At 40.1% G+C, this 26,167-nt stretch overlaps 1 protein-coding gene and 1 long non-coding RNA gene across 3 annotated transcripts in view; one reads left to right on the top strand and one right to left on the bottom strand.

Moving 5' to 3' along the window:
* NEDD1 (NEDD1 gamma-tubulin ring complex targeting factor) overlaps positions 1–23,742 on the top strand; it is a 28,583-nt gene extending 4,841 nt beyond the window's left edge. For both annotated transcript variants that reach the window (XM_083401058.1, XM_083401059.1), the window contains 13 exons: positions 2,488–2,582; positions 5,841–5,957; positions 7,530–7,670; positions 10,600–10,829; positions 11,989–12,190; positions 12,744–12,933; positions 15,295–15,420; positions 15,763–15,810; positions 16,104–16,327; positions 16,824–16,971; positions 17,437–17,593; positions 20,255–20,321; positions 21,133–23,742. In XM_083401058.1, the coding sequence (XP_083257184.1) occupies positions 2,488–2,582; positions 5,841–5,957; positions 7,530–7,670; positions 10,600–10,829; positions 11,989–12,190; positions 12,744–12,933; positions 15,295–15,420; positions 15,763–15,810; positions 16,104–16,327; positions 16,824–16,971; positions 17,437–17,593; positions 20,255–20,321; positions 21,133–21,237 (1,850 nt within the window). In that variant the 3' untranslated portion in view covers positions 21,238–23,742. The remainder of the gene's footprint in view (positions 1–2,487; positions 2,583–5,840; positions 5,958–7,529; positions 7,671–10,599; positions 10,830–11,988; positions 12,191–12,743; positions 12,934–15,294; positions 15,421–15,762; positions 15,811–16,103; positions 16,328–16,823; positions 16,972–17,436; positions 17,594–20,254; positions 20,322–21,132) is intronic.
* On the bottom strand, positions 21,602–25,744 carry LOC310658765. The gene is made up of 2 exons (XR_014502485.1): positions 22,094–25,744; positions 21,602–22,061 (listed from the first exon to the last, which is right to left on the bottom strand). It is a non-coding gene; the product is annotated as an uncharacterized lncRNA (long non-coding RNA).
* Positions 25,745–26,167: the final 423 nt, after the last annotated feature.

Genomic DNA, 26,167 nt, shown 5'->3' on the forward strand with positions numbered 1-26,167 from the left:
CATTAGCAGTTTACTTAATGCAGGATCATTTCATTGATTAGGCATTTGGCAGGAGACTGCAAAAAAGTACTGTTTTCTGGGTGGCTTATTGGATTGGTTATTTATGGTTCTGTTTGCTTTTTAGAAAATATATGCTATGCCTACAGTGTCATTTATATTTTATTTGACCTCTTTTATCCTCCAAACCGTTAGATTTCTTTAGATTGTGAGCCCTTTGGGAACAGAGCTGTTAACATTTAGAAAATGCTGTAAGCCATTCTGAACCCATTTACCAGATGAGGATATACATCTAATAGAAACAAAAGCTTAGTTCAGCTAAAATTTACCCCAAATGATAAGAAATCAAGTGATTTCACTTGCATGTGTGAACCAGCCCTTAAGTAATGGCGGTGTTCAGCTGTTCGTACAAAATGCCTGATTCCAGTAGTTCATTGTAGCTAAATGTCCTCTGCTTCCTAGGTAGGGATAGTGAGTTTTCATACCAGCTACTCCATTCTTTTCTGTATCATAGACATCTTTCTGACCATGCACCTTTGATTGGGTGCATCTTAGAAGATGCTTGCTTGGATGTTTGATGGAGCCTTACCTGCCGTGTTTATCATTAGAATGATGTCAGGGGATAGTGCAGATGAGGCTATATACAGGCAAGCACAAGAATGGTTTGCTTGGATAATGCTTGGCTTTCTTATTCATTCACAACATGTTTCTGTTTGTAAGAAGGTAGGTTTTGGATGTTACAGTAAATTTAGCAGTGTAATTTCTACCGAAAAAGAATTTCGTCAAAAAATACCCTCTTGATTGTAATTTGGTGTAACTTATGTCAATACTGTATTTTAAAACTGTTGTAACTTGACCTGGGACCGTATAGTGAAAGGCATGTAAGAAAACGAATAATGATAACTGAAGTGTTAATTTTTCTAGGTCTTGAATTTTCCTTGAGTTGACAACTGTCATACAAAGGAAAATCTCCCAGAATAAATAGTATCATTGAGAAGGGACACTAGTACATACCATTTTTGATAAGTCTGTGTTCTGTGTCAGGGAGTCTTGTGCTTTTCCAGAGCTGTCACCCAATAACTTAGATCTTCTTGCTTCTCCCCCCGCCCGGCAGTGTGTAGGTGCCATTCAGCACAGCAGAAGCTGCTTTTAATTCATCTGTTCCTCTAATTGCTGAAGGCTTTAGTTACTTCGGGATGTCTGAGCCATTAAGTAGATCTTGTTGGCTGTTCAGGATCAACGGTACAGCAGCTTGTCATCCTGTGTTGAGTTAGACAAGCTTCAGCGCATGGAAAGCAATGTACTAATGTACTATGGCGCTAAGTAAGGAAATCTCCTTAGACGTTTTCTGTTTTGCTTAAAAGTGACAGCTAAATGTTAGAGATGAAAGTTACCTTGTACACACCTGAAGTAGTGGGCTGCAAAAGTTCCTAGGCATATAGGTTTTTCTTCTTTTCTGAAGGCCATGCCTTTCATTGAGAAGCCACTTGGACACATTGTTTGCGACAATTGTTTAAAATAAAGGATTGGTAATACCTGAAAATCTTAAGCAGTTTAACTGTTTATAATGTAATTTGTGTTGCTGCAGCATGGGGCAGGTGTAAGTAAAGGAACCCATATCACTTGTTTGTGGGCAAGGGAGTATTCTAAAGCACACCTGTATAGCTCAAGCAGATGATGGCTTGTAATAAACAGGGAAGCAACAACACCACAGCCCTGTACAGATTTCAGCTGGCAAGTTTTATATGGAGGAATTCCATCCAGACTTCAACAGTGGCAGTCAGTGTAATACTGAAACTTAGGGGTATTTATCTGCTTTGGTTTTATTGCACTTGTATAGTGTTTGTTTGAAGTGGGTGGATGTAAGTGAAGGGGGAGGTGTTAGAAATAAACATTCTCTACATCAACAGGCTGCTGTTCAGGTTCTGGCTTAATGTCTTGATGTAATTTTGTGGAACGTGTACTCAGTTGAGTGTTAATATCTTGGGCTGAAGATCTGGAGATATCAGATGCCCAATCTGTGGTTGGCAATTCCACTGCTTAGCATTCACACAGCTAACTTTAGAATGCATTGGATCACTACTTTTTGCAAACACATTTTTTTAATCACAAAAATACTAGCAGCAAATACTGCTTTGAAATGGGGATAGAATTTGTGGGCAAGTAGAACAAACTGGACATGGAATAAGTTGCACTTCCCTGTTGGAGGAGTATTTTTTAAATCATAAACTTGTGTTAAATGGATGCAACGTGGAGTTCATCTCTTGAAAGGGCAAATCCTCTCAAAACTGGAATGTTTTCCCATTCTGCTTTCTTTTCTTCATTAAACAAAACTGCATAGTATATAAAAACTAACAAAGACACTTGGATCAACATTTTTCTGTTTTGAATTTCATGCTAGCATATGTTGTTTAAGGGGCTTGGATTAATACTTTTCCCTTTTCAGCTACTATATAAACTTTGTGCTATGTTCCATGACACCTGTTTCAGATAATTTTCTGGTCACTGCTTCTGCTGCTGGTGATAAAATAGTGATTTCAAATGGTAAAGGTAAACCAGTTCCACTCTTTGAGCTAGCTGAAGGGGTAAGTAAAACAGACTTGTTTCTTTGGAGCCATAGAATGTGACTTTTTGCATGTTTACTTGGAAGCAAGTCCCATTGTATTCAGCGGATAAGTGCACCTTTACCTTGGAGTAAACCCCATTGAACACAATGGGATTGACAGAATAGACACAGATAGGACTTACAGTTATTTCATCTATTCCCTCTTTCAAAATAACAGATTTTTTAAAATGTAGTTATACATAAGTATATATCTGGAGCACAGGATGATCCTAAAAAAAAATACTTCAAAAGGTCCCATTGTCTTAATGGAGAATGCTTCCAGTTGAAAAACAAGCCATATTGCCTACTGCCTGTGTAATTGACACTTGTGCAAGCCAAGGAGTTGTACCAAACGTACATGACACAGTCCTCGGCCAGAGCATTTGTGCATGTTATTTGTATACAGTATTATAATGAGCTACTCAAATTTAAAATTGAGTCAAGTTGACATTCCTCTGTGTATGCTTCAATTTGGAATGCTAACCCCACAAGTGCAGTGTTAAAACTAATGGGGTTAAAAGGATGCTCAACTGTTGTTTACTGAGTTCACTGTGCCTTGCATTTTCTTCCATCTGACTTCCTGATTTCCAAAGTCTAACTGATTTTGGTGCATGTCTTTTTACTCCCCTTGTAGGCTGCTGAGTGCATATGTTCATTGACCAAATTGCAGTGCAATTTTATAAGTGCACATTGCTAACTTGCAAGCGGGTCACATGTTGTCTGAACAAAATCTGGAAATTAATAAAATGGGAAAATGGTATTTCAGGTATTCACTGGGGCTGGGCTGGAAACTGGGAAAAAATCGGAAGTGAGAGAATTTTATTTGCCATTCTAAAAAGAATATAGCTTGCTAACAACTTTGAGTGAGGACCATAGAGGCTGGCTTTGTTTGGAAGCAACTCTAAAGCAGGGGTGACTAATCTGTGACTCTCCAGATGATGTTGCACTCCCAACTCTCAGCAGCCTCAGCCATCATTGCCAATGGTGAGAGATGATGGAAGTTGTAATCTAGAGGACCACAAGACAGCACTCCTCCTGTTCTAAACTATGCTTTAGCGCAGGCATAGGCAAACTCAGCCCTCCAGATGTTTTGGAACTACAACTCCCATCATCCCTAGCTAACAGGACTAGTGGTCAGGGATGGTGGGAATTGTAGTCCCCAAACATCTGGAGGGCCAAGTTTGCCTATGCCTGCTTTAGCATTACATGGAGGAGCTGCAGTGAACATTAGCTCTTGAGTTCCCCCTTGGCTCTTTTCCAGCATGATGAAGAGGAGGATTTTTGTGTTTGATATTAATTTCCTTTTAACTTGTCTGCTGAAGCTAAACAAATCGTGGCTAATCTCACTTATGCTTAGTTGAAACAAACCAGCCTTGTAGCTTAGCCACAGTTTGTCTGACTTTGGACATCATGGATAGTTGCAGTCAATCTAAAATGGAAGTGAAAGATACTAAATTCCACACAGCTGTACCAGAGAGGGATTACAAGAGGCTCATTGTACCTGTTTCTCATAAAGTTAAATCACTGTTTAGTGTTGTGTCTGAATAAGGTGATATGGTGTGCATAAAATGTATTTGTATTGATTGGCTTTTGTTAGCTGTATTGCAGCCACTTTAATGAAACCCAGACATGCATTAATGAACATGGCTGGGAGTCTTGAGAGAGATCTTTTGATACATTGCTGAACATAAATTTCTGTTCTCGGCCATTATTAACAACAGAACATTCCTGCCCTCTGGTTTGTGGTGACATAGGGCCTTAGACTGATAAAATGCTCTCTCTAAGCTTTAAATAAGCAGTCAACACTCTCACCAGTGTTCTTCAGATCATTATGTTAGTTGTGATCTTTTTTGTCACATGTACAATGATCTCAGTTTTATACAAAAGTTTTTAAAAGGTGCCTATATGCAAACCCGGGCTTTCAATCCGAGGAGCTTTGTATCAATGTGAAAAACTTGGAAGACAGTTTGAAATGTGCAGAGGAAAGAGTGAGTGAGTGATGCCTCAACAGTGTTTAGTATTGGCTAGTCAATATATACTACCTCAGGCAAGCAAACTGCCGCTTCTTTGATTGGCCACACCAAATTCCCCACGCCCTCCCACCCCAAAGTAGCATGCACTCTTAAATGAGCAAGCAGACAAGTAACTGCATATTAATTCTCATGATGCTTAAGTCCGTGTTCCAACATCTTGCCAATACTTGCTCATCCTTGGGGATAAAGAAAATCATAAAAGGAATATTGTAGAATCTGTTTTTTATGTATGTTAGCTTTTGGAGCATGCTGTTTGCAAATTACATGCAAGCTGAACATGGTGAATTCCTCTTTTCCACTTTTCCCTAATTTCATTTTCTCTAACCGGTAATTGATGAAGAGTATTTGCCCTTTTAACTCTTGATTAATATTCACATGATCAGCAGTCATGGGGAGAGTTGGGTCACCCCCAGCCACTTGCTCTGCCACATATTCAGGGTTCTGAATTGCACAGGGCACCTTTGCATGTATTGCAGGCTCACAGCTGCAGGCATTTTCCTCCAGCGTATGGAGGTCAGCAGGGCTGGGCGATGGAAAGGACTCACAGTAGGGGAGTCTAGAAGGCGTGGCCCTGCTGTACCCTTCAGTAGTATTCATCACATAAGGGGCAACAAGAAACAGGGCTATAGAGTGCTCTATATTTCATTGACTTGCACAACAAAACACTCAATCCTGAACATAATATGAATCCCACAGAGGGAAGAGTGGGTCTGTGCTCACTGGCCTCGCTGCCTCTGTTTCATCGCCATCACAGAATGTCTGAATTGGAGACCCTGCCCGACATTCATCGCCTCCTCACATGGTTTAGAACCCTGCCAAATTAAACACCTGGATAAGAATATTGGTTTCAATGGACCTTGATTGCCAACTCAGGTTGAATACAGAGTGCCCATTTCTTGAATGGGAGGCAGAGGCTTCTGCTGGAGGAAATGGGAAGCGGTTTTTCTAGATTCCCATTGTCATTCCCACTTCCACATTCTTCCAGAGGGTCTCTCAACATTCTGGACTGATTTTTTGGAGACTGCAGGGGAAAAGACGAATTGGTGAAATTTGCTTCCTCAATACTGTACCTTTCTCTGGGTTTGGTTAGGGATTCCATGAATAGAACTATAGACATTCAACAACAACATATCCTACTTTACTGCAAGGGCCCCCAAATGATACTATGTTGATTTCCCCCTTTTTATTCCCCCCCCCCCAACCAGGCAAAACAAACCTGCATAAGTTTGAGTTCTAATTCAATGTATATTGCAAGTGGAGGTGCGGATAGCACTGTTAACATATGGGATTTAAAGTTCAGAAAACTTCACCGAGCTCTTAAGGTAAGACTTCCTGTTTTATCTATTTGTCTATTAAATATGACTCTGAAAAAATACCCCCCCTCAAAACAAATCCTCTAGCTTTGGGATCTGATCTTTAAAGCCCAAATTTCAACTCAAAATTTTTAATTCCTATCACCATAGGTGTCTGTGCTAGCAGCAGGCTTTGTGGACTGTGTTGCTATAGAAGGAATCTTTTCAAGCTGTCATTTTATTACATTGTATCTCTGAGTGATTATTTGAGTCTTCAGAAACCATGTTATGTGAAGTTGGCAATGAGTGTCGGGGCGGAGCTCTCCACTCCCTCCACTTCTCTTGCCCCTTCTGTTGTGTGCTGCCTTCAGTGCGAAGCTCCTTGCTTGTATTAAGCCAGTCTTCTGTTGTGTTTGAAATGGGGAACTCTGGCTTCATACCGGTTAACAAACCTGAATGTGATTTTCTACAATTTTCTGTTTTTTTAATCAGTTAATCCTTTTAATCTGTTGATAATCCCTGTATACCTATGCCACCATAATTATGGAATTGAGTTTCAATGCTAATTTTAGGATTTCTAGCTTTATAGTTGCCAAATGGCAATAAAGCTCCTCTTAAATAACTAGCTTTTATCTGAAAACATAATGCTTTGACATTTATATGTATGCAAATGTAGGATTATCTGGAAGACTGACAGTTCTTAGGTAAATAGCTGAACAAAAATTGTATGTGTTGGAGAAACAGTTGATGTAACTGTGCTGTATTAGAATAGCATTTTGTGTATACTGAATCCGGGGAACTTTTGAATACATGAACTCTGTATGAATGAATGTCTTCTACGGATACATTATTATTAAAAACACTACTTCTATCACTGTAGAATAGGGGTAGGCAGATGGTAGATTAGATCTCTGGGTGATTTTTGGCTTGATCATATGGGAGATGGTAATCCTTCAGATAGTGGCCTCAAACTGTTCAGCTATTGCAAGTTTGAATACTCTACCATGTTGAAGGAGTTGCGTATTAGGAGGAACATTGGATTAGGCTAGGCTTTGCCTGATGTGCTGGCTTGTCATTGCCAGAGTTGTCAGTCTGTTGGATTTCATACCCGACCTGCAGCAGAAGGTCCCAGGGCAGGTGGCAACAATATAAAAATGCTAGATTAAAATCAATGGAAACAATTCAATTCTTGATGTAGAGGATTCATTTGTGGGGTTAGCCCATCTTCCCGTTGTTCAAAGTTGTGCCTTTCCCCCTTAAACGTGCAGGCCAGGGTCTTAGTCCTGCTGGGTCTTTTAATTTTTGATACCAACCTTTGGAGACTGAGCTAGTTACAAATCTAAATATGAACTTTTTAACTGATAGGCTTCTGGAATAGAATATAACCAAACACATGGAAGTTAGCTGGGTCCATTGTCAGCTGCTGCTTTGTGAAGCCCTAAAAGTGTGAGAGAGACAAAGCTGGATTATGCCGTGTGGCTTGAATACTTGTATTACTTTAAACCTGACAGAACAAGGGAGGTTAAAAGGATAACTACCTTTTGTAAAAACAAGAAAACCAATTGCAACTGGCTAATATTTACATTTTCTTATCTTCTTTAGGATCACAGAGATGAAATAACTTCTGTAACATTTAATTGGAATGATTGCTATATCGCTTCGGGGTCTATGAGCGGTGAAATTATCCTGCATAGTCTTACTACGAATTTATCCAGCACTCCATTTGGCTTTGGCAGCAGTCAGGTAAAGTGTCTGTGGAATGTGGTTCCAATGGTTCAGCTGCAGTGTGTCATACAAGTGATGGTTGGGTCTAACCATTTGCAATTAGATTTATACCCAATTGTCTCTCCACCAGATAACTGTTCTGTACGCCCAATAACTTCCATACTTGGGCTGCAATCCTATGCACACCTACCTGGTAGTAAGTCACGTTGAATACAGTGAACCCCCCCCCCCCTCAAGTATCAATGCATAGCATTTGGCTGTTGGCATTTCAGGAAGCCCATGCTAAACTTGTGTATTGAACTTGAGCTGCCCAACCCCAAGCCCCAACCTTCCAGTTCTGCAGTATACTGTACAAGCAGTTCCTCTATCCCTGACGTAGCACCTTTGTCCATGCTACACAGTGGATTGTTGTGGAACTGGGTCTTTTCATGTGGCACAACCTCTTGATCATCTTCTGCACATCTTATTGAACTTGTGTCACGGCAAAGTGGGTTATCAGAGTCGAGTTAGACTTGCAAGTCCTTGCAAGGAAATAGGACTTTAAGGGTGAAACCTTTACTCCTATTCTTGATTTTAAAAATAAATAAGTAAATAAATTTACTTGTATCCTGTTCTTTCCCATTGGTTCAGAACAGCTTATAGCAGTGTTAATATCTGATATTTTAAAACTCAAGTAACTATTAGTGTGAACATGGGCCTGGTTGCATTTCTCCTTGCTGTCTCCTTGAATAGTTTTATTGCTGGCACAGCTTGGTCATAGCCACATTTCAGTGCTGATGTTGAAAAGCTATAAAAAATTTTTTTTTAATGAATGTGCTTGGGTTTTCTTATTAGAATTTCTAGCAGGTTGGACAAGTTAAGTGTCACACATACTGAGGGTTGCAAATGGTACCATTGTATTCATTGGAAGCAAAAGCCAAGTTTTCAAAAGCTCTGTTTTTGATTCATTGTTATCATCCATCAGTTATATTGATGCAAACTTCTTCTTAATAGTCAGTTTGCTCTTTTTTAAAAAGCCACCTCGTTGCAGAGCTAATAAAGTTGTCATAGCTGTGCTTTATGTGTGGCTTATTTGGGAAACTCTCTCTGACAGTTATTGATGGACAACGTGCCGTGGGTTAAAGACCAAAGCAATGAAAGCAGGGTGGTGGTGGTGGAGGAGGAGGATCTGAGCTGCAGTGATAAGATGCTGAAAACCTTACAGCTGAGTTGCATTGACTGTTATTTCCTGCTATTTACTTTGCCATTTGTAGCTTTTCACTACATGCTGCTGAGGAAAGATTGGGTTGCTCTTTAAACCTTGAGGAATATTAATGTAAAATATAGGGAGCAATGTGATTTGCAGTCAAGTCGGATAGGTTTATGGTAGAATAGCAAAACAGGGTTTAAATATTGCCTATTACATAAACCATATAGCACTAATGAAAACAATGCAATCCTTTATTTGTATGGGATAATGTTAGCAGCATTAAAATATCTCATTTCTTTCTGACTACCACCTATTTATACATTTCTTTTCCTGAGTGAGTTATTTTACTTAACTGTCATGAGGGCCAAAAGAAAGAGAGAGGCAAATGGAAGCAGTGGGTTTGAGAAGCTAGAAAAGCCTTGGAAGAGACATAAAGTGGGCGGCTTAATTTTTTCCTGCAACCTGGGTGCTTTCCCCTTGCCCCTAATCCAAGAGAGAGGGCATGTTCTAAAGATTGTTTAAACAGACTTCTTAAACAGGCATTTTCTTTTTCTCACATCTATTTTGGAAGTTTAAATACCTGATAGTCATCACCTGGCTTGGTTGGTACATGTTTCTTTGTTAGTCTTTCATGGGGATGGAGAGAAGCTGCAGCAGATTCTTCAAAGATACATATTTTCCTAGCTACAAAGGCCACATCAAAGGGGCTTGTGGGAGAGGAGTGAGGAAAGGCAAATAAAAGTTTTCTTATTATTGCCTATATGCCTGTGCCTTTTTCGTGTTGCATTGTTTTAAAATGTATATTCAGAGCATGCTAAAAGCCTAATACATTAAGGAACCCATAAGGATTGTTTTTGAAAGTAGATTGTCATGGATTTGAAATTAGGACAGTTATTTAAAGTCTTAACCGTAACAAAGAATGCACTCAACTTAAAGCCCATTATTCCATCAATTTCAGGTCTAAAGTATCTTGTTGAATCACAGCTCCACTCTTGAAAACTCTTAATGGTTGAGACTTAAAAAGCTTGGCACTTTGTCAGGATTCAAGTTTCTATTGTTACTGCAAAAATGCCGAGCTTGGAAAAGTTGTTAAATTTTAATTGCATGTCACTCCAGTGAGGCCTAGATGGCAGACTTGCTGACTAAACATCCGAAATGGCTGTTCTTGTAATAAAGATGTATCAGTGCTGATGCTCACTTAAAGGGTTTCTAGGTGTTACTTTTTCTGTTTCTCACTACTAGATACCATGTCAAATTCAATCTCTTTTGTGGTGGGGAGCTGCACTGCATGAGCATTTCATAGAGTTGACTGAGAATTGGGGGCTGATTTTTTCATGAATACTTTTGTGCTCACCCCATTTTTAAATATATTTTTATGACTGCTCCTGCTGCAAAGCAGTCGCTCGCTGTTTTGTTATAATGTGCTGAAACTGCCACTGTACCACAAAAGGAGCAGCAGGGGTGTGCTGTTTTTCCCCTCCAATTCCCTGCTCCCCCAATAGATTAGGCTTTATTGCCAGATTTCACCTATGGTAACTGGGTGTTAAGGATGGCAAAGACCTAAAAGTTCTGTAAGTAAGTGATGATACTGCTGCATTTGAAGGTAAGGCTAGTACTAGGATTCCAGTGGTGCAGCCTCTTGCCAACTAATTAGCAAAGAGGTTTTCTAAAAAATGTACACAGGTACTGTAGTTTAAATATATGCATTGGCAAAGCATCACTTTTAACATATGCAAATGTGTTTTCTTTCTTTTTCAGCCCATTCGGCACTTGAAATATTCTCCCTTTAAGAAAGCATTATTGGGTAGTGTTTCCGACAGTGGGGCTGTAACTCTGTGGGATGTCAACAGTCAAGCCCCATATCATAACTTCGAAAGTGCTCATAAAGCTCCAGCCTACGAAATCTGTTTTTCTCCCATCAGTGAGCTGCTACTTGTAACTGTAGGTCTGGATAAAAGAATCATTCTCTATGACACCACAAGTAAAAAGTATGTATACCTTTGTCAGAATATTATCTGACGACAGACTTCTGTGTGCTTTTCAGTGGTATAAAAAGGAATTTATGGCATACTAAAAAAAGGGGGGGGGGGTTGGAAACCCATTCTTTCAATATATTTTGTGAAGCACTGCTGATCAACAAACAAATAAAAATAAAGCCAGTCTACTGAGGCTTGATTTGGTCTCCTTTTAATTGATTGAGGCAACTGGAACATTTAGCATTTCTTCACAAAAATGGTTAGGTGTGGAACTTTTAACGTGCCACAAGGTTTGGTTTTGTGAAAGTAATATTTGGAGTGTGCTTCTTAATGGTGGAAAGCAATTTGTGTGTGGTTGTCTTAGTTACTGAATTGCTTGTATTAAAACTGATGGAGTCCTTCTGCTTGACTTGAAAGCTTTCTTATTTGGTACACACACGTTTCATGAGAGGTGTCTGAAATTGAGACATTTTGACATTTTAATGGTTGTAGTTTGCAAAAGTCTCTTTATTGCATCTGCAGAGCCAATATATGAGCCACAGGGGAAATGCCAAAACCCACTGTTGAGCAATAACTTTAGTTGGACCAACCAAAGTTTGCAAATAAGGGAGCAAGCTCTCAAGATCTCCAGAATTCTTCATTGGGCTGGATGTACTCATTGCGGGTATTCCTTCTGCCTTCCTTGGCCTGGGCATCCAAAGCAGAGGGAGCCCTGAGTCCTCCAAAGAACAAGAGGACACTTGAAAGGGGGACAGCCCACAGGGAGCTGTTTGACACTGGCAGTTTCCTTCCTACCTACACACTTGAATTCTTGTCATTTTTGAGGAAAGGGGATATCCATTAGCAGCTGGGAATGTGTGTATCTGCTTGAAGAATGTAGTTTTATGTATTGTATAAACTTAAACATAACATTGGGAAATAAGCAGAACTAAAATTACAGTGTGGTGTAATAGATAGTGTTGGCTTTGGGTTTAAGTCTTCGCTTGGCAGTGAAGCCCACTGAGTAATATTGGGCCAGACACTACCTTTTAGTCTAACCTGGCCAACACCTGAGTGAAGAGTTAATGAAAAATAACTATTATTTTGGAAACTGTAAGTAAAATTGTGGCTGTGCTTTCTTCCCCCCCCCCCCCTTCTTGGGTGTTCAACATGTTTCTTCGTCACAAAAAAGGCAGCTGAAGACTTTAGTAGCAGAATCTCCTTTAACTGCAGTAGAATTCATGCCTGAAGGAACTTCTTTGGTGGTTGGATCTTCTCGTGGAAAGATATACCATTATGACCTAAGAAAACTGTCCGCACCTGTGAAATCAGTCAGTGCTCACAAAACCTCTGTGAAATGCATAACACTACAGTGCTCTAACACCTTTCCAAGGGTAAATGTCTTGTGCTTTTAGTGTATAAGTGTAGGTTAAAACGGAAATAAAATGTGCCTAATTATGATCAATATATGCCAAAGCACACAAGATGGCATGTTTGTGCTAAGGTCTGTATCACTTTTCCATTGTAATTGTAGTTAGAATTGTATATAACTGACCCTTTTTTCAAAGCTTGATGGCTCTGTGTACTTAACACACATCTATTTGAGTGCTCTATTCCCCCCCCCCCACTCCCAATACGGTGGACCCTCCAGCTATGAACTTAATTTGTTCCGGGGGTACGTCCGCAACCTGAAAAGTCCGTATCCGGAGGTGCTGCTTATGCACATGCGCTCATGGTGAAACCCGGACGTATACACTTCTGGGTTTGCAGCGTTTGCAACCCAAAGTTTACGTATCCAGAGGGATACGTAAGTAGAGGTATGACTGTATTATAAATGGTGTCTGCTATTTTTGGGAAGCAGCATTAGAAGAAAGTTGTAACTTAGTACTTGACTGTCCTTTTTCCCTTCAGAGTACAGCACTTCTGACTAACTTATTTCTGTTTCAGTCTAGCCTTAAGTCATCCTTAACTAAGCAGGCCTGCAAAAGATCTGATGTCAAAACAACAAGCAATACTGGAGGGATTCAGAATGCTGGCATGATCAAAAATGTTACTCCTAACATGCCTTCCACGTTCCTGTCCCCATCCTTGCCAACAGCTGAAGTTAAAGGAGCTGATGTCATTCAGGATAAATCTGGTAAAAAAATGCCAGCACTTGTGAGAACCATGAAGGAGGGAAATACGAAAATACCAATTGTTGCCATTTTAATAATTGCTTAATTGATCCTTTATTTTATTTCTTGACTTATAGTATTTATTGGGTGGTATACATTTTTAAAAAACAAATTCTTAAAATATAAAAATGCAATGTAGAGAAAATTAAAACCAAGTTATAATAATATTGGAATAAATCCAGCAACAGAGAAAACAGGAGCACCAAAAGTCTAAAGCTGAGCTCCCCAGTGTGTTATATATTGGTACATTCAGCCACCCTGTTTGGTGCCTGCAAAGGCCTCCTGCTCCTCCAAATGTTTAATTTTTTTTGGGGGGGGAGGGTTGTTTGGATCATGGCACCTGCTCTTTTGGTTTGTTTTGTTTGTTTTGGGGTTGGAGTGGGGAGATTTTAAACACTGCCAATTTTTCTTCTGTGAAAAAGGCATTTTGAAGGATCCACAATAGTGTTCTAGATCTCTAAAAAGTGCCCCCAGGCCCAAAATGTTGCAGACCAAAGTACTGAGAAAATAAGGTCTTCATCTGGTGCCAAAAAGAAGCTCAACACTGTGACCTGAGGTCCGGCGCCGAGGGCCTTCTGGCGGTTCCCTCAGTGCGAGAAGTGAAGTTACAGGGAACTAGGCAGAGGGCCTTGTTGGTAGTGGCACCCGCCCTGTGGAGTCTCTTCCCATCAGATGTCAAGGAAATAAACAACTATCTGACTTTTAGAAGACATCTGAAGGCAGCCCTGTTTATGGAAGTTGTTAATGTTTGAAGTTTTATTCTGTGTTTAATGTTCTGCTGGTAGCCGCCTAGAGTGGCTGGGGAAACTCAGCCAGATGGGTGGGGTATAAATAATACTATTATTATTATTATTATTATTATTTTATTTATTTATTTATTTATTGCCACCACCTATGTAGAGGATATTCCACAACTGGGGCGCCAGTCATACTATTACTCTCCTTTATTGAAGATACTTACAGTAGCCACCCACTTCCTCTCATTTGGTGGGGTGCATTCAGAGAAGGGTCTCTTAGGGTCCAGGCAGGCATATATGGTTGGAGAAGATCATCTAAGCAACCTGGCTCCATTCCCATACCCAGGTATTGGCTCAGCACACCCACTGCCTCACCTGGATTAGTTGAAAAGGAGAGAGAAAACTGCATGTTGTACACCTGTTGGTGATGCCTCGGTCCTCACCTCTGGATTACCTATTTGAGTCATTTACTGTAGATGTTAAATAGCATGGGGATAAAAATATCCTTGTGGAGCCCGTAGCATAATTGGCAATGGGTAGAGCAATATCCTGCCCCCTCTAGCACCACTTTTTGGAATCAGCTATCCAGGCATCAGTAGAACTGCTGTGAGACAGTATTTCCAACACTGAACCAGACAGCTTATTCAGAAGGACACCATGGTTGATAATACTGAAAGCCACTGAGGGGGCCAAGAGGACCAGGGTTATACTCTTCCTATCCTTCTCTTGGCAGAGTTCATCCCAAAGGGCACCCAGAATACAGACATGGAAAGCTCAAGCCAAGTGTTCATTCATCGTTGCTAGCGGTTGACTTAATTTTTTTCCCAGACCACTGCACAAGTGACTGAAATAAAGACGAAGAACGTGATTCTAGATCTTAACTATTTTATAAAAACATTAAAAAATATCTGTATGTTGTGATCCTTTTCGGTACATATAAAACATTCAATTAAGTGTGATGCTTTCTCACTAAGCTCAAGCTGACAGCTTAATCTGTCTTGATGAATGGAGTTCATACCTGTTCACCTCCTTGTGGAAATGTGAGTGGGAGTTCTGTCAAGCACTTTGGGTGCCAAATTGAAGTAAAGCTATCTTTATTGCTAGGTAATGCTAGCATTAAAGCTTAAGGCGGAATCCTCTTATCGCAGTTTTGGAGGATAGGGTGCTGCTGAGTAATTTTATTGTCCACACAGGTAATGTGATAAGACAACAGGTTTTGTTGTACCTTAGTGTGTTTGCTAGACCTGTTGTCAGAGGCTTATTGATAATGGCAGTAGCTTTTACTTCCTTCCAAATCCTTGACATCTTCCCTCAGAACCAAATTCTATTGGTTCCTATGGGACTTGTTTCCAGTTTATTTATTGGCAGCCTTCTACCTTTTTAAAGCTTCTTTTAGGGTGCTTAAATACCCTGGCTGAACTATATTGAACTTGTCTTGTTCTTCCTGTAGGACTCTTCTACGCATAAACATTTATGTTGCTTATGGAACTAGGAAGTGCTGGTGTCTAATAGATTTTGTGAAGAAAGCTTAATTTGTCATTTAAAATGACTCTTTTATTCAGGAAAATGGATGTGTTCCTCTTCTAGGATTCCCACGCAGCTGCAGTTTGGATGTAATTCCTTCCAAAGAAATTGATCATGGGAATACTTCTAATCCAGCTGATGATTTGGGGAGAAATAGTTTAGGTGACTTGTTCTCTCCACTTCGAGATGGTAAGTTGACATTGGAAAAAGATTGTCTCGATACATGTGCTGGAAAGGACTCCATCCTATTACATCCCGCAGTTAAGACCCTTAATGCTTGCAGTCATGCCCATCCTATATAGAGCATATGCTATTAAAATAAAATAAAATAAAATATTATAGCCAAATTAATAAGGTGCCTCTTTAGATAGTGGTCAGTCATAATCCCCAAACCATGCCTACTGTATTAAAAACTTAAGCAGTAATTGTTTACTGTTTGAACAAAAGATCAGGTAGAGCTGTTACTCAGATTCTACCTGTATAGGATTTCCCTCCTTTTTTACAGTCAGTATTTATTGCTTTGTCCTATAGATGTTGCAGTTTGTAAAACAAGTGACGATGTTCCCGGAAAGAGTGATGGTAAGCACTTACTCTAGTACATTTTTAGTATCTCTTGAGGGCCCAGCCTGACACTAAATTGGTTTAATGCTACAGGAAATCTGAATAAGTACCAATAAATGAAGGTAAGTAAAAACAAACTGGGGCATGGGGTGTCATATTTGCTACACTGTGCGTGCTAAACCTGTGTTCAGGAAACATTCTTGGTTCAAACAGTACAAATCTATAATCCTTTAAAATATAAAGTGGTATGGAAATGAAATGAAGAAAATAATAAAAAATACACAAGTGTGTGACTTTGCTTTTCATTCTAGGTATGGATTTTCAACCTTACCTTTCCAGTCTGGATTTTCTCTCCCAGTTCAGCACTGCATTGCCTGTAAGAAAAAATCCAGTAGGATCTGGCCCACAAGTAATGCATTCTAGTCCACTTAATATATTTGTTGGCTCTCCTATCAAAGAGGATGATGAGAATCCAGATGTTGATGCTAAGAAAACTAATCATGGAAGACAGGAGTCCAGAGAACATTTCAAACAGGTAATGCTGTAATTCTAATTGCCTGTGACTTGAGCTGTCCACCTTGCATTTTTGTTTGCTGTTTCTGCTTTTTGCTGCGTAGAAACATGCACATGTTGGATAGTAGTACCTTCTAGGCATGGGCTGTTTGCTTCCTAACCATAGTCATGAGATTAGGAGCACCATAATGCATGCAAATCCCCCCCACCCCTTTCAGTTTTGGGGTGTTGGGAGAGGGATAGTGCTTCTGGCAGGGGACACGTCATGCTTCTGGGGTAGTTTATCTACCTTTGGTCTCCACTCTGCACTCAGCTCTCACCTGTGACTCCTAGAAGCTGCAGCCTGGGGTGGATTGAGATAATAAGCTTTCTCCCATCTTTTGTTGCTAGATAGTGCTGATTTTGATTGTCCCAAAGGGCCCAGCACATGACTGAGTGTACTACTTATCAAGCAAGAAATGTTTATATTTGTGGGGCTGTGTTGGCTTTCACATTGATTTTCCCCCTTCTGTACAAAGTTGAGTTCCTCCAGCTCTGAGTTTACAAATATGAATACCTCCCCATTGGCCAACATAATCAGGAGTCCTGATCCCCGAGAGAGGCTTATTAAGAACCTTCAGGCACAACTGACCTATGAATCGCCAGTGAACGGTCCTACCTCAGCAAGTAGGTCTAAATCTCACCTTTCTGTTATGGAACATAATCAACTGGCTAATGGCATCCTGGGTGAATGTAATGGGAGTGCAACAGTCTCTAAATATTTTTTTAATATATAAAATTTATGATGTACTACTGAATAAAAATGTAGCATAATCTAATGTTTCTGTCTTTGTGCGCATGGTGTACTCTGCCAATTAGTTTGTGTAATTTTCCCGGGAATGGTCTTCAATCACTCAGCACTTCAATCACATTTCCAGTCATGCGCCTTCTTTTAAATTCTTAAATCCCAGCACTTATGAACAGTCAAGAACTTACGTTTTCATTTCATAAATATAGGTGATTAGAAATAATGTGACTTGTGTGCTGTGGTGTGCCCATCTTGCCTGTTTATATAGCAGTTGTCTGTATCTTTTTGGGTCCCCTTTTCTTGCCCCAAGTTAAAATGAAATGCTCATACTTTACTTTGCATAGCTTCAAAGATAACTTCTTCGGTTACTGCTGGAGTTGCCAATTCGCTATCGGAAAAAATAGCAGACACTCTTGGAAGCAGCAGATTGAATGCACCTTTATCATCCGTTCAAATTCATTTCATTCAGAATATGATACAAGAAACTCTGGATAACTTCAGGTAAGTTGAGTTGTATCGACACTTTGACTGTAGTTATCAGTTTATAAAGCCTGAGCAAAATAATAACTTTAGCGGAGGCCGACGAGATGTTGCAGTGTATCTCTGGAGTGTGTGGGTTACTTGTGGCTGAGGGTGTGTGTGTGAAGAAACAGAAGACACATCAAAGGCACTAATCTCAGCTCTAGCTTGGGTCTGTCTTAAGGAACATCATCTTTATTTATGAATATTTAAAAGTGTGTCCAGTTCCCATGCAAGTCAATAGAGCATGAGCTTCATGCAGTCAAGTACTAGATTTGGCCAGGGATGAGGTTTAAGAGGATAAGGTGACCTTTGCTGCAACCTGAGAGGTACGGGAGAATTTTGGCAGACTCTGAACCAGCCTCTCCCTTCCTCTGACCTGCAGTATTAACTCTGGGCTGCATTGCAAGCCTGCCTCAAATATGCTGTTTTGACAACAACCCTGTGGTGAATATGAATGCTCCAAATTGCTGGCTTCATTCTTCATAGTCTGTTGGGTGTCATGGGCCTCCGCAACTCCGACTTAAAAAAGAAAAGGTTAGCAGGGTGCTATAGAATTGGCTGGCATTTCAGGATCACATCAGAAATAGATCAAATTAATATACCTACCAAATATACACTTCAGCATTCTTTCTGCCCCAGGAAAGCTAATTGTCTTTGAGTGGTTTTAAGAAAGCAGTGGGGTTAGCTCTGGATTTGTGTCTTAAGTGCTTTTCTTGTCATTGTGACGTTCTATGACATCACTGTATCTTTTCTTAGCCTTGTTACTTGTTTATGAGCAAAAAACCCACCACATTTCAGTGTGCTGTTGCACTACAACTCAATCAGGACGTAATCAAACTTTTGTATGAATTAATTCAAGAAGTTGGTAAGTTAATTCACAAAGCCCCTGGAGTGTGCTGCTCTTGCACATTTTAAACAGCCAGACATGGCTTAGATTCTCTTCATCTCGAGTAAATGCAATCTGCCACAGAGCAACAGTTTACAGGTGCATCTGTAGGCACATATCATGAAGCTTTTATTGTAAATGAAGAATGTTTGTTGGAATCTGTTCCAATGTGCATCTGGAGCAATTACATTTTCCCAATTCATAATAAAAGAAATTTTATGGCAAGAAACACTCAGTGTGTTTCATTTCCTGGAATCTGAAATAGTACATTTTCAGTATTAGTTGACTAATACTACTTGGGTTGTCATCAGATTTCTCCATTTCTGTTCTTATTACTAGCCTTGTTTAGCTTTTGCTTATAGCAGAGCATTCTTCTTGCACCTGGTGTTGTGAAACTGGCCATTGCCTCTTGGCTAGAAGGAGTGACTTGTAAAAAAAAGCAGAGGGAGGAGGGGGTTCTAGTACTTTGTCCTTCACTTCCAAAGTTTGTCTCTATTCCATTTACCATAGTCTATAGCAAACAGAAAGGGATGCAGGTGGCGCTGTGGTCTAAACCACTGAGCCTCTTGGGCTTGCCGATCAAAAGGTCAGCGGTTCGAATCCCCACGACTCTCGGTCCCAGCTCCTGCCAACCTAGCAGTTCAAAAACACGCTAAAAAGTGCAAGTAGATAGATAGTTACCGCTCCGGCAGGAAGGTAATCGGCATTTCTGTCTGCTGCTCTGGTTTTGGTGTTCCGTTGCACCAGAAGCGGCTTAGTCATGCTGGCCACATGACCCAGAAAAACTGTCTGCGTACAAACGCCGGCTCCCTTGGCCTGTAAAGCAAGATGAGCGCCGTAACCCCAGCGTCATTCATGACTGGACTTAATTGTCAGGGGTCCTTTACCTTTTTACAGAAAAAAGAGTCTATGGCATTACTGAGTGGTAATCCAAAACCCTTGATCTGTTATGCTGGAAGACATTTAAGTTGATGGTGCCCCTCTGCCTAGCCATGGAGGTTCCGTGTGCTCCCTTGTAATTTGTGGGTGGATGGAAGTTACTACTGGCAGCTGGTGCATATCTCTGAAATGGGGTGTTTCGAGGCAGGGTGGGAGTGGAGCTGAGCTACTCAAGAATCTACTGGCTATTAAGCCAGTCTAGCTACTGGCAGGCTGTGGCACTGAGTCCAGTATGGGCCTCTCTGCTGCAGCAGACCATAGCTGCTGCATCAAAAATAATAAAATATCAGATATTTCAATTGTGCCCTTAACCTTAGATGATTAGATGACCCTTGGGGTCACTTTGAACTCTATAATTCTGTGACCCTATGACTCATTAAGAACCCAGTACAGTGGTACCTTCGGTTACAGATGCTTCAGGTTACAGACTCCGTTAACCCAGAAGTAGTACCTTTGGTTACGAACTTTACTTCAGGATGAGAACAGAAATGGCGCAGTGGAGGTGCAGCGGCAGCAGGAGGCCCCACTAGCTAAAGTGGTACCTCAGGTTAAGAACAGTTTCAGGTTAAGAACGGACCTCCAGAACGAATTAAGTTCTTAACCCGTGGTACCACTGTACTGGAAATTAATTTCTGTGAAGGTGCTATGCTTTCCCTAATGTCATCTTAGTTCTTGTGGGCTCCAATAAAGATATGCATTATCGTTGAATTTAGATGTTTAGTCTTGTCCTGAAAATCACCTTTAATTTAAGAACCAAAGAGAAATGGGTAAACTTGCGAACAGGAATTGAAGGTGCATGATATTTGTTCCTTCAGGGAAGCCTGCCATCGTGACATTGTGAATTTGCAAGTGGAGATGATCAAACAATTTCATGTGCAGCTGGTATGTATAAAATATATACAGAAATGTGCAGGTGTTTTAAAAGCATTTCAGCTGAAAACCCTACTCTGGATTGCTTGTTCATTTTAAGATCCTAGAAAGAGCAATGAGATTATTGAGAACCTCGGTTTGCTAGGTTTGGAATACTATAATTTTTGCTAAGTGACACTGAAAACTAACTCGCAATCTGTTGTTTCTTAAAAGCTGGGCACAGAATAGTACTGTCTGATGAGTGTAATATCACATACTTGGGGTGGAAGGGAAACTAGATTGCTTTGCTGAGAAAGTAGTGCTTGAGACAGACTTCCTACATTCTTGGTGATTGACTTCAAATTTTCAAAGGGGATGGATGGGTGGATATCTTTCTGTGGAAAAATTACAGTGGCCCAGTTTGGATGTCACAATAAGCCATAGTCTGAAAAATGATTGTTTACCATGTACACTGCTCAGTTGCACCCACCCTTTGCCAATGTGAGACACAAACCAGAGAATGTTCCTTCTGGTAGTTTGGAGAGAGAGACCCCATGAGCACTTGTTCACATGTAATGCTAAGCCAGCCACTCTGTGTGGTTTTGCAAGGGGGGGGGGGGTGGGAGGAACAAGGTGGGTGCATTTGAGTAGCGTATATGAGCATACTGCTCAATCACAGTAAACCAGAGTTTATTTCAGCCTGTGGCTTGCTATGGCATGTGAACTGGGGCCAATATCTTCTGACCACCTTGATTCCAACATTAGTATTCTATATAAAAATGCATAGTCGGGTTTGGAAATCTTTTTCTCTAGTAATGCAATGTTCTGTTCTTTTCCCCTCTAGAATGAAATGCATGCCTTACTTGAAAGATATTCTGTAAACGACGGCTTAGTAGCTGAAATTGAGAGATTACGTGAGGAAAATAAAAGATTGCAAGCCCACTTCTAAAAAGTCCGTGTTCATGCAAGGAAAATGAGTTGAATTTTTTTTATTGTGCTGTGGCACACTGATGTCATATGTCTGACACTTAAGTAGTATGTGTAAACTCAGTGTTTTTTCCAGCACTAAAGAACCTTATTTTAAAATAGAAAGGCAATAGTTAACTGATTAATACAAAAATATGCACTAATAATGTTTATATCAAAGGGTTTTTATGGAAAACTTGAAATACATTGGTTATAAAGAGAGGCTTAACAAGAGTATTAATCAATTTTAGCTATAAACAAAGTGCCTTTTTATAAAGGGAAACTAAATAGGAAATGTATTTTGTATAAGAATTGCTTTGTTCTGATAAATTTATTATGCATTTCAGTTATTTTTTGCAATGAAGACTTCCATGACAATGTCTTGGTTTTGTTTCCTTTGGCTAGAAAAAACATAAATGTTTCACATGCAGTTTTTATTGTATATTCTCTTTTGCTACTGACTTTTTCCTATAAATGTTACTTTGTAGGTGTAGGATGCAATCTTAGATTTTTGTTACAACTGAGTTACATATTTACATAATTTAATGGCATACTGATAATTTGTTCCGACTGAATAAACAATTTGTGAAGTTGCATAAACATGCTTGACTAATAGCAGTCCTCTGTTTCTGACTTCCAGCTTGGTCCTCAATGTCTCTTTTTAGCACAGGTCCAGTGCAGTCCTAAGAGTCATAAGAACATCTGTCATTTTACCCAGTCTGCAGTTGTGGTTGGAAAAGATAAATTTATCACTGTATGACTAGTCAAGAGCAGAAAATCAAACTCATATTCCTATTTGACTCTTGTCTTAAATGTAATGGCTGATTACAGGTTTAAACTCTCTTGGCATACTTTTATCTGGCTTATTATTACCATTTTTGCATTGCAAATTGAGTGCTTACTTTGTGGTTCACATGCAGCCTGTTCAGACAGTAGGCAAACTAATTTTTAAAATGAAAAGTTGTTGCCCTGTGCCCTGCCAACATTTTGAACAGTCTTTGCAGCTAAGACTGCAGTCATGCCAGCCTTCATCGAAGTAAGTCCCATTGAGCTTAATGAGACTGACTTCTGGGTAGACATGTCTATAGAATTGCACTGTAAGATTATCATGAACATCTCAAGTTGACTACAAAACTTGGCTTGTCTTCAGAGAATTATCATTAAGGAACAGCCTTAAGCATTTCAACACAGTTTTTGCCTTGGGAGGGGCTTTAGATTGGGTGGAGGGAATGACCAACCCTTGCAGCCTGGCTTTCTCATCATTGCTGTTTTCTGATGCCATAATTTCTTAGAAGCCCAAAATCTATATTAACAATATCAATAGTGTAATTATTATGCACATAGTTGCCTTGGGAGGATCTGCCCTTAAAGGTAAACAAGTCTACTTGGTAATTTGATGTTCACTAGGACTTACTTCATCCCATTTTTTAGGACTTCAGGAAGTATGTTGAGGAGTATCTGCTCTGCTATTTTTATTTATAAATACTATGTTGTGAAGGACAGTATGAACATCCAATAACTTCTGCTGACCATCAGGGTCACTCAATTGTTTGTGAAAGAGGAAGGTGCCCAAAATGAAGCTAGTGATGTGTTTCTTGTATGTGTACAGCTAACTGACACAAGATCTCTCTGCCCACGTTTGGGAGATTCCCCTCTCCCATAGCAGCCCAATATGATGCAGGCCCTATTGTTCAGAAGGCCTCCCAGTCCCTAAAAAGCATTTTTCAGGGCTGCAGAGAGGAGCAAAAGAGAAAAGAGGTTGTACAAGCTGCCTTCCACTTGTGCTACCGCAAGCTTACTTTTTAAGGTGCCATGCTTTTGTTTTCATGGTAGCAGACTTCACCCTGAGTACTTCTCTGGGATTTTGGAGAAAAGAAGCTTCTTGACCTCAGTGTTGGCTGTTCCTTATATTTAGAGGTAACCTTTGACTGTGCAGACTTCCCATGTTTTCCTACTACATCATGAAACTATGCAGCAATCATCCAGACCTCAGGGGAGTAATACAGGATTGATGTTCCTAAAACTGAAATTGCAGATGACTATATGCAATCATACCTATGGGAATTACTGTCGAAAGTAAAGCATTTAAGTGCATGATTCAGCTGAAGCTTTGTACAGAAAGAATGCATACTGTTTTGGCAGAGATATAAAACTTGGAGATAACACACGTCAAAATAGTACTTGTCTTCATTTGCCCTCATTTTCGTATGTAAAGCATTTTAAAGTTTGATGCAAGAGAATTTGTAAGATATACTACATTGCTTTTGCATGCAGCATAGATCAAAATCAATGGGACATTAAAATGCTAATATGTAGACATAAAATCGAGAAATACCTTTATAGGGGGAGAAACATTGAGTACTTTTAGTTTTAAAACTTTCACAGCAGCACATTAAATGCTTTTGTTTTGGTTTTATGTGTTAAACCTTTGACTTTAGGTGCAATAACATCGAGAATTTAAAATTAAAGCATATATTTCTGTGTTCAATTACATGCCTCACCTTTGGCTTGTTATAATTTTCTTTTTCTCTGTAATTGGGACATGGAGGTGCTTTTTTGTTCTCATAAACTCTTACGGAAAACTTGGGCTTCACCAGTGGATTTCTTCTTGCATCTCTCTTACAATGCTGATATGCTTCTAGGTTAACCGCTCAGAAGGCAGGCAGAAAGCTTGTTTGCTGCAGAATATGAGATCTACTCCATTCAAAAGTGAGTGAAAGCTTATGTTTAGAAGCTATTCAGTTTTGAAACAGAATAGCAGTATTCAGTAATTAACAATTTTAGTGTGTTTTGCTGTGATGGCTAATCACACACATGGAAGATCTGGACCCCACATGAAAGCCAGCCTAAAACAAATGATTAAAATAAGATGCGGTGAACAGGGCTGCACATTGTTCATACTAGGGTGTATTGACTTCTGTGTGTTTATGAGAAAAGATGAGTAGAAGACATAATGAGGGCTTAATTCACTTAGTCTGCAGTCCTTAGGTGTGTGTAAAGAAAAAGCTGGAGCCAGCAGGATGGAAGTGAAGGCAAAGGAACACACTTGCACTCCTCCCTTAACTTCATTCATTCATTTCTTTAAAATTCATCCTGTTTCAGAAACATGTCTAATCCCCACCCCCCAAGGTTTAAGGATGTTCCTGGGGACTGTTCTTGGTTTGCATCGAAACCACATTGCAACATGACCCTTTTTGGGCTCTACCAACAGAACTGGGCAGTGTCACTGCTAGGCAGTGACAATGGAGGTGGTGGCAAGAGTGGCAGGCTCCGACATCGGATCTCTCTCTGAAATCAGAGCCTCTGGACCCTGAGCTACCCTCCCAAGGACCATAGGATTAAATCCTTAACCAACTACACACTGTGCTGGCTTTTAAAATGTCATATCAGTTTCTTTTTCAATGTATAACCTACTCTGTTCAGTTTGGGGGCCGATAACATAAAATGCGCTGGCATCTGCCATCAAAATATAACAATTGGCACTAGTCAGGATTTTTTAAATGATATGTTATAAGTACTCAAAAGTTGTCATATTCAACTTTATCTTTAGAGGAAAATTAGTTTCTATTCCCATGTTTCCTTTTGATAGAAAAGCCATCACGAGACTTTTATCTTGTCAATTCCAGGAGGTGAGAGCTTGAGAGGAATGGGGTGCATTAATGTAGTGACAACTCTTCTTAAACACATTAGGAGGAACAGGCTCCACAACACATACCATACATGAATTATGCTGTACTTTGGGCCTTTAAACTGAATCATTTTCAGGAAACTCTCAGACTACCTAGTTCCCTTCTTTAAACAATTCTGTTTTATTCGAACAGAAGAAGATGGATACACGAATCAAAAATAAAGGGGATGTTCATATCGAATGAATTTGTACCTTTGATATGAAAAAGAGGAAATCTGCATCTTGTATAATGATTAAGTTGTCCAGAGTTCTGTAACCTTATGTTCCTTATTGACCAAAATGCCAAATCCCATGCAGTCCATTGACAAATTTTGGGCAAATTGTGGTTATGGTAGGGGTAGTGAGGATATGGGAGTTGTCTCTGTGTTCTAAAAAATATCACTGGAGATACAGACTGCTCCACTATTAGGATCGAAAAGCGCCTGGGAGGAAGATCTGCATATTGTGATGGAGGAGAAGGACTGGAATAAACTGGCTAAATAAGCCAGTGTAAGTTGGTCTCTGTGAGTATGAGGGAAACTTGCCTTACTGCTATTCAGTGATGGTGCACAACACTGACACAATTGCTTTCTTCATGTGAAAAGCCTTTAAAAAGCAGGGAGGGAGGCGGTTTGGCGGTTTGGGGTTGGCAGCCAGATTTCTCGATCCCTAGGCTAAAGTTTTATAGGGGATACAGATTCTAGGTTTCGAGTTTTAAACCCACTTTTAAAACTCTAAGCTGTGCTTATTGTATTACTATTACCCTCTTGTGGCACAATGGGTCAGTGTATGTGGCTGACCCATTGCCGGTGGTTCAAGCCCACCCAGGAACCGCGGTGGGCAGGATTCCTGCATTACAGGGGGTTGGACTAGATGACCCTTGGTGATCCCTTCCAACTCTACAATTTTATGTTTCTTTGTGGAAAGACTGCCTACCCCCAGTTGCACACCTGCCACAAATATGCTGAGCCTCCTTATAAGTGCATTATGTTTCGGTGTTTTTTAACGCTGGGTTCTCCACCAGCTTCTATATCGACTCCCTGTTGCTTGCCTTGCCCTTTTATTTAGCTTCATTTCTTACTCGGGGTGAACCCAAGGGATATCTATATCAAGCAAATCCATTGTTTCCATAGTAACATGTCTTTCAGGAAGGGGGGGGGGAAGCCATCTTTTCCTTTTAATTAACAAAACAGGCAGCAGAAACTAGGAATGGTGATGGATGCTGTATAAAATTAGAAAAAGCATT

The sequence above is a fragment of the Podarcis tiliguerta genome, assembly GCF_965153285.1.
Source record: "Podarcis tiliguerta genome assembly, chromosome: 10".
NCBI lineage: Eukaryota > Metazoa > Chordata > Lepidosauria > Squamata > Lacertidae > Podarcis > Podarcis tiliguerta.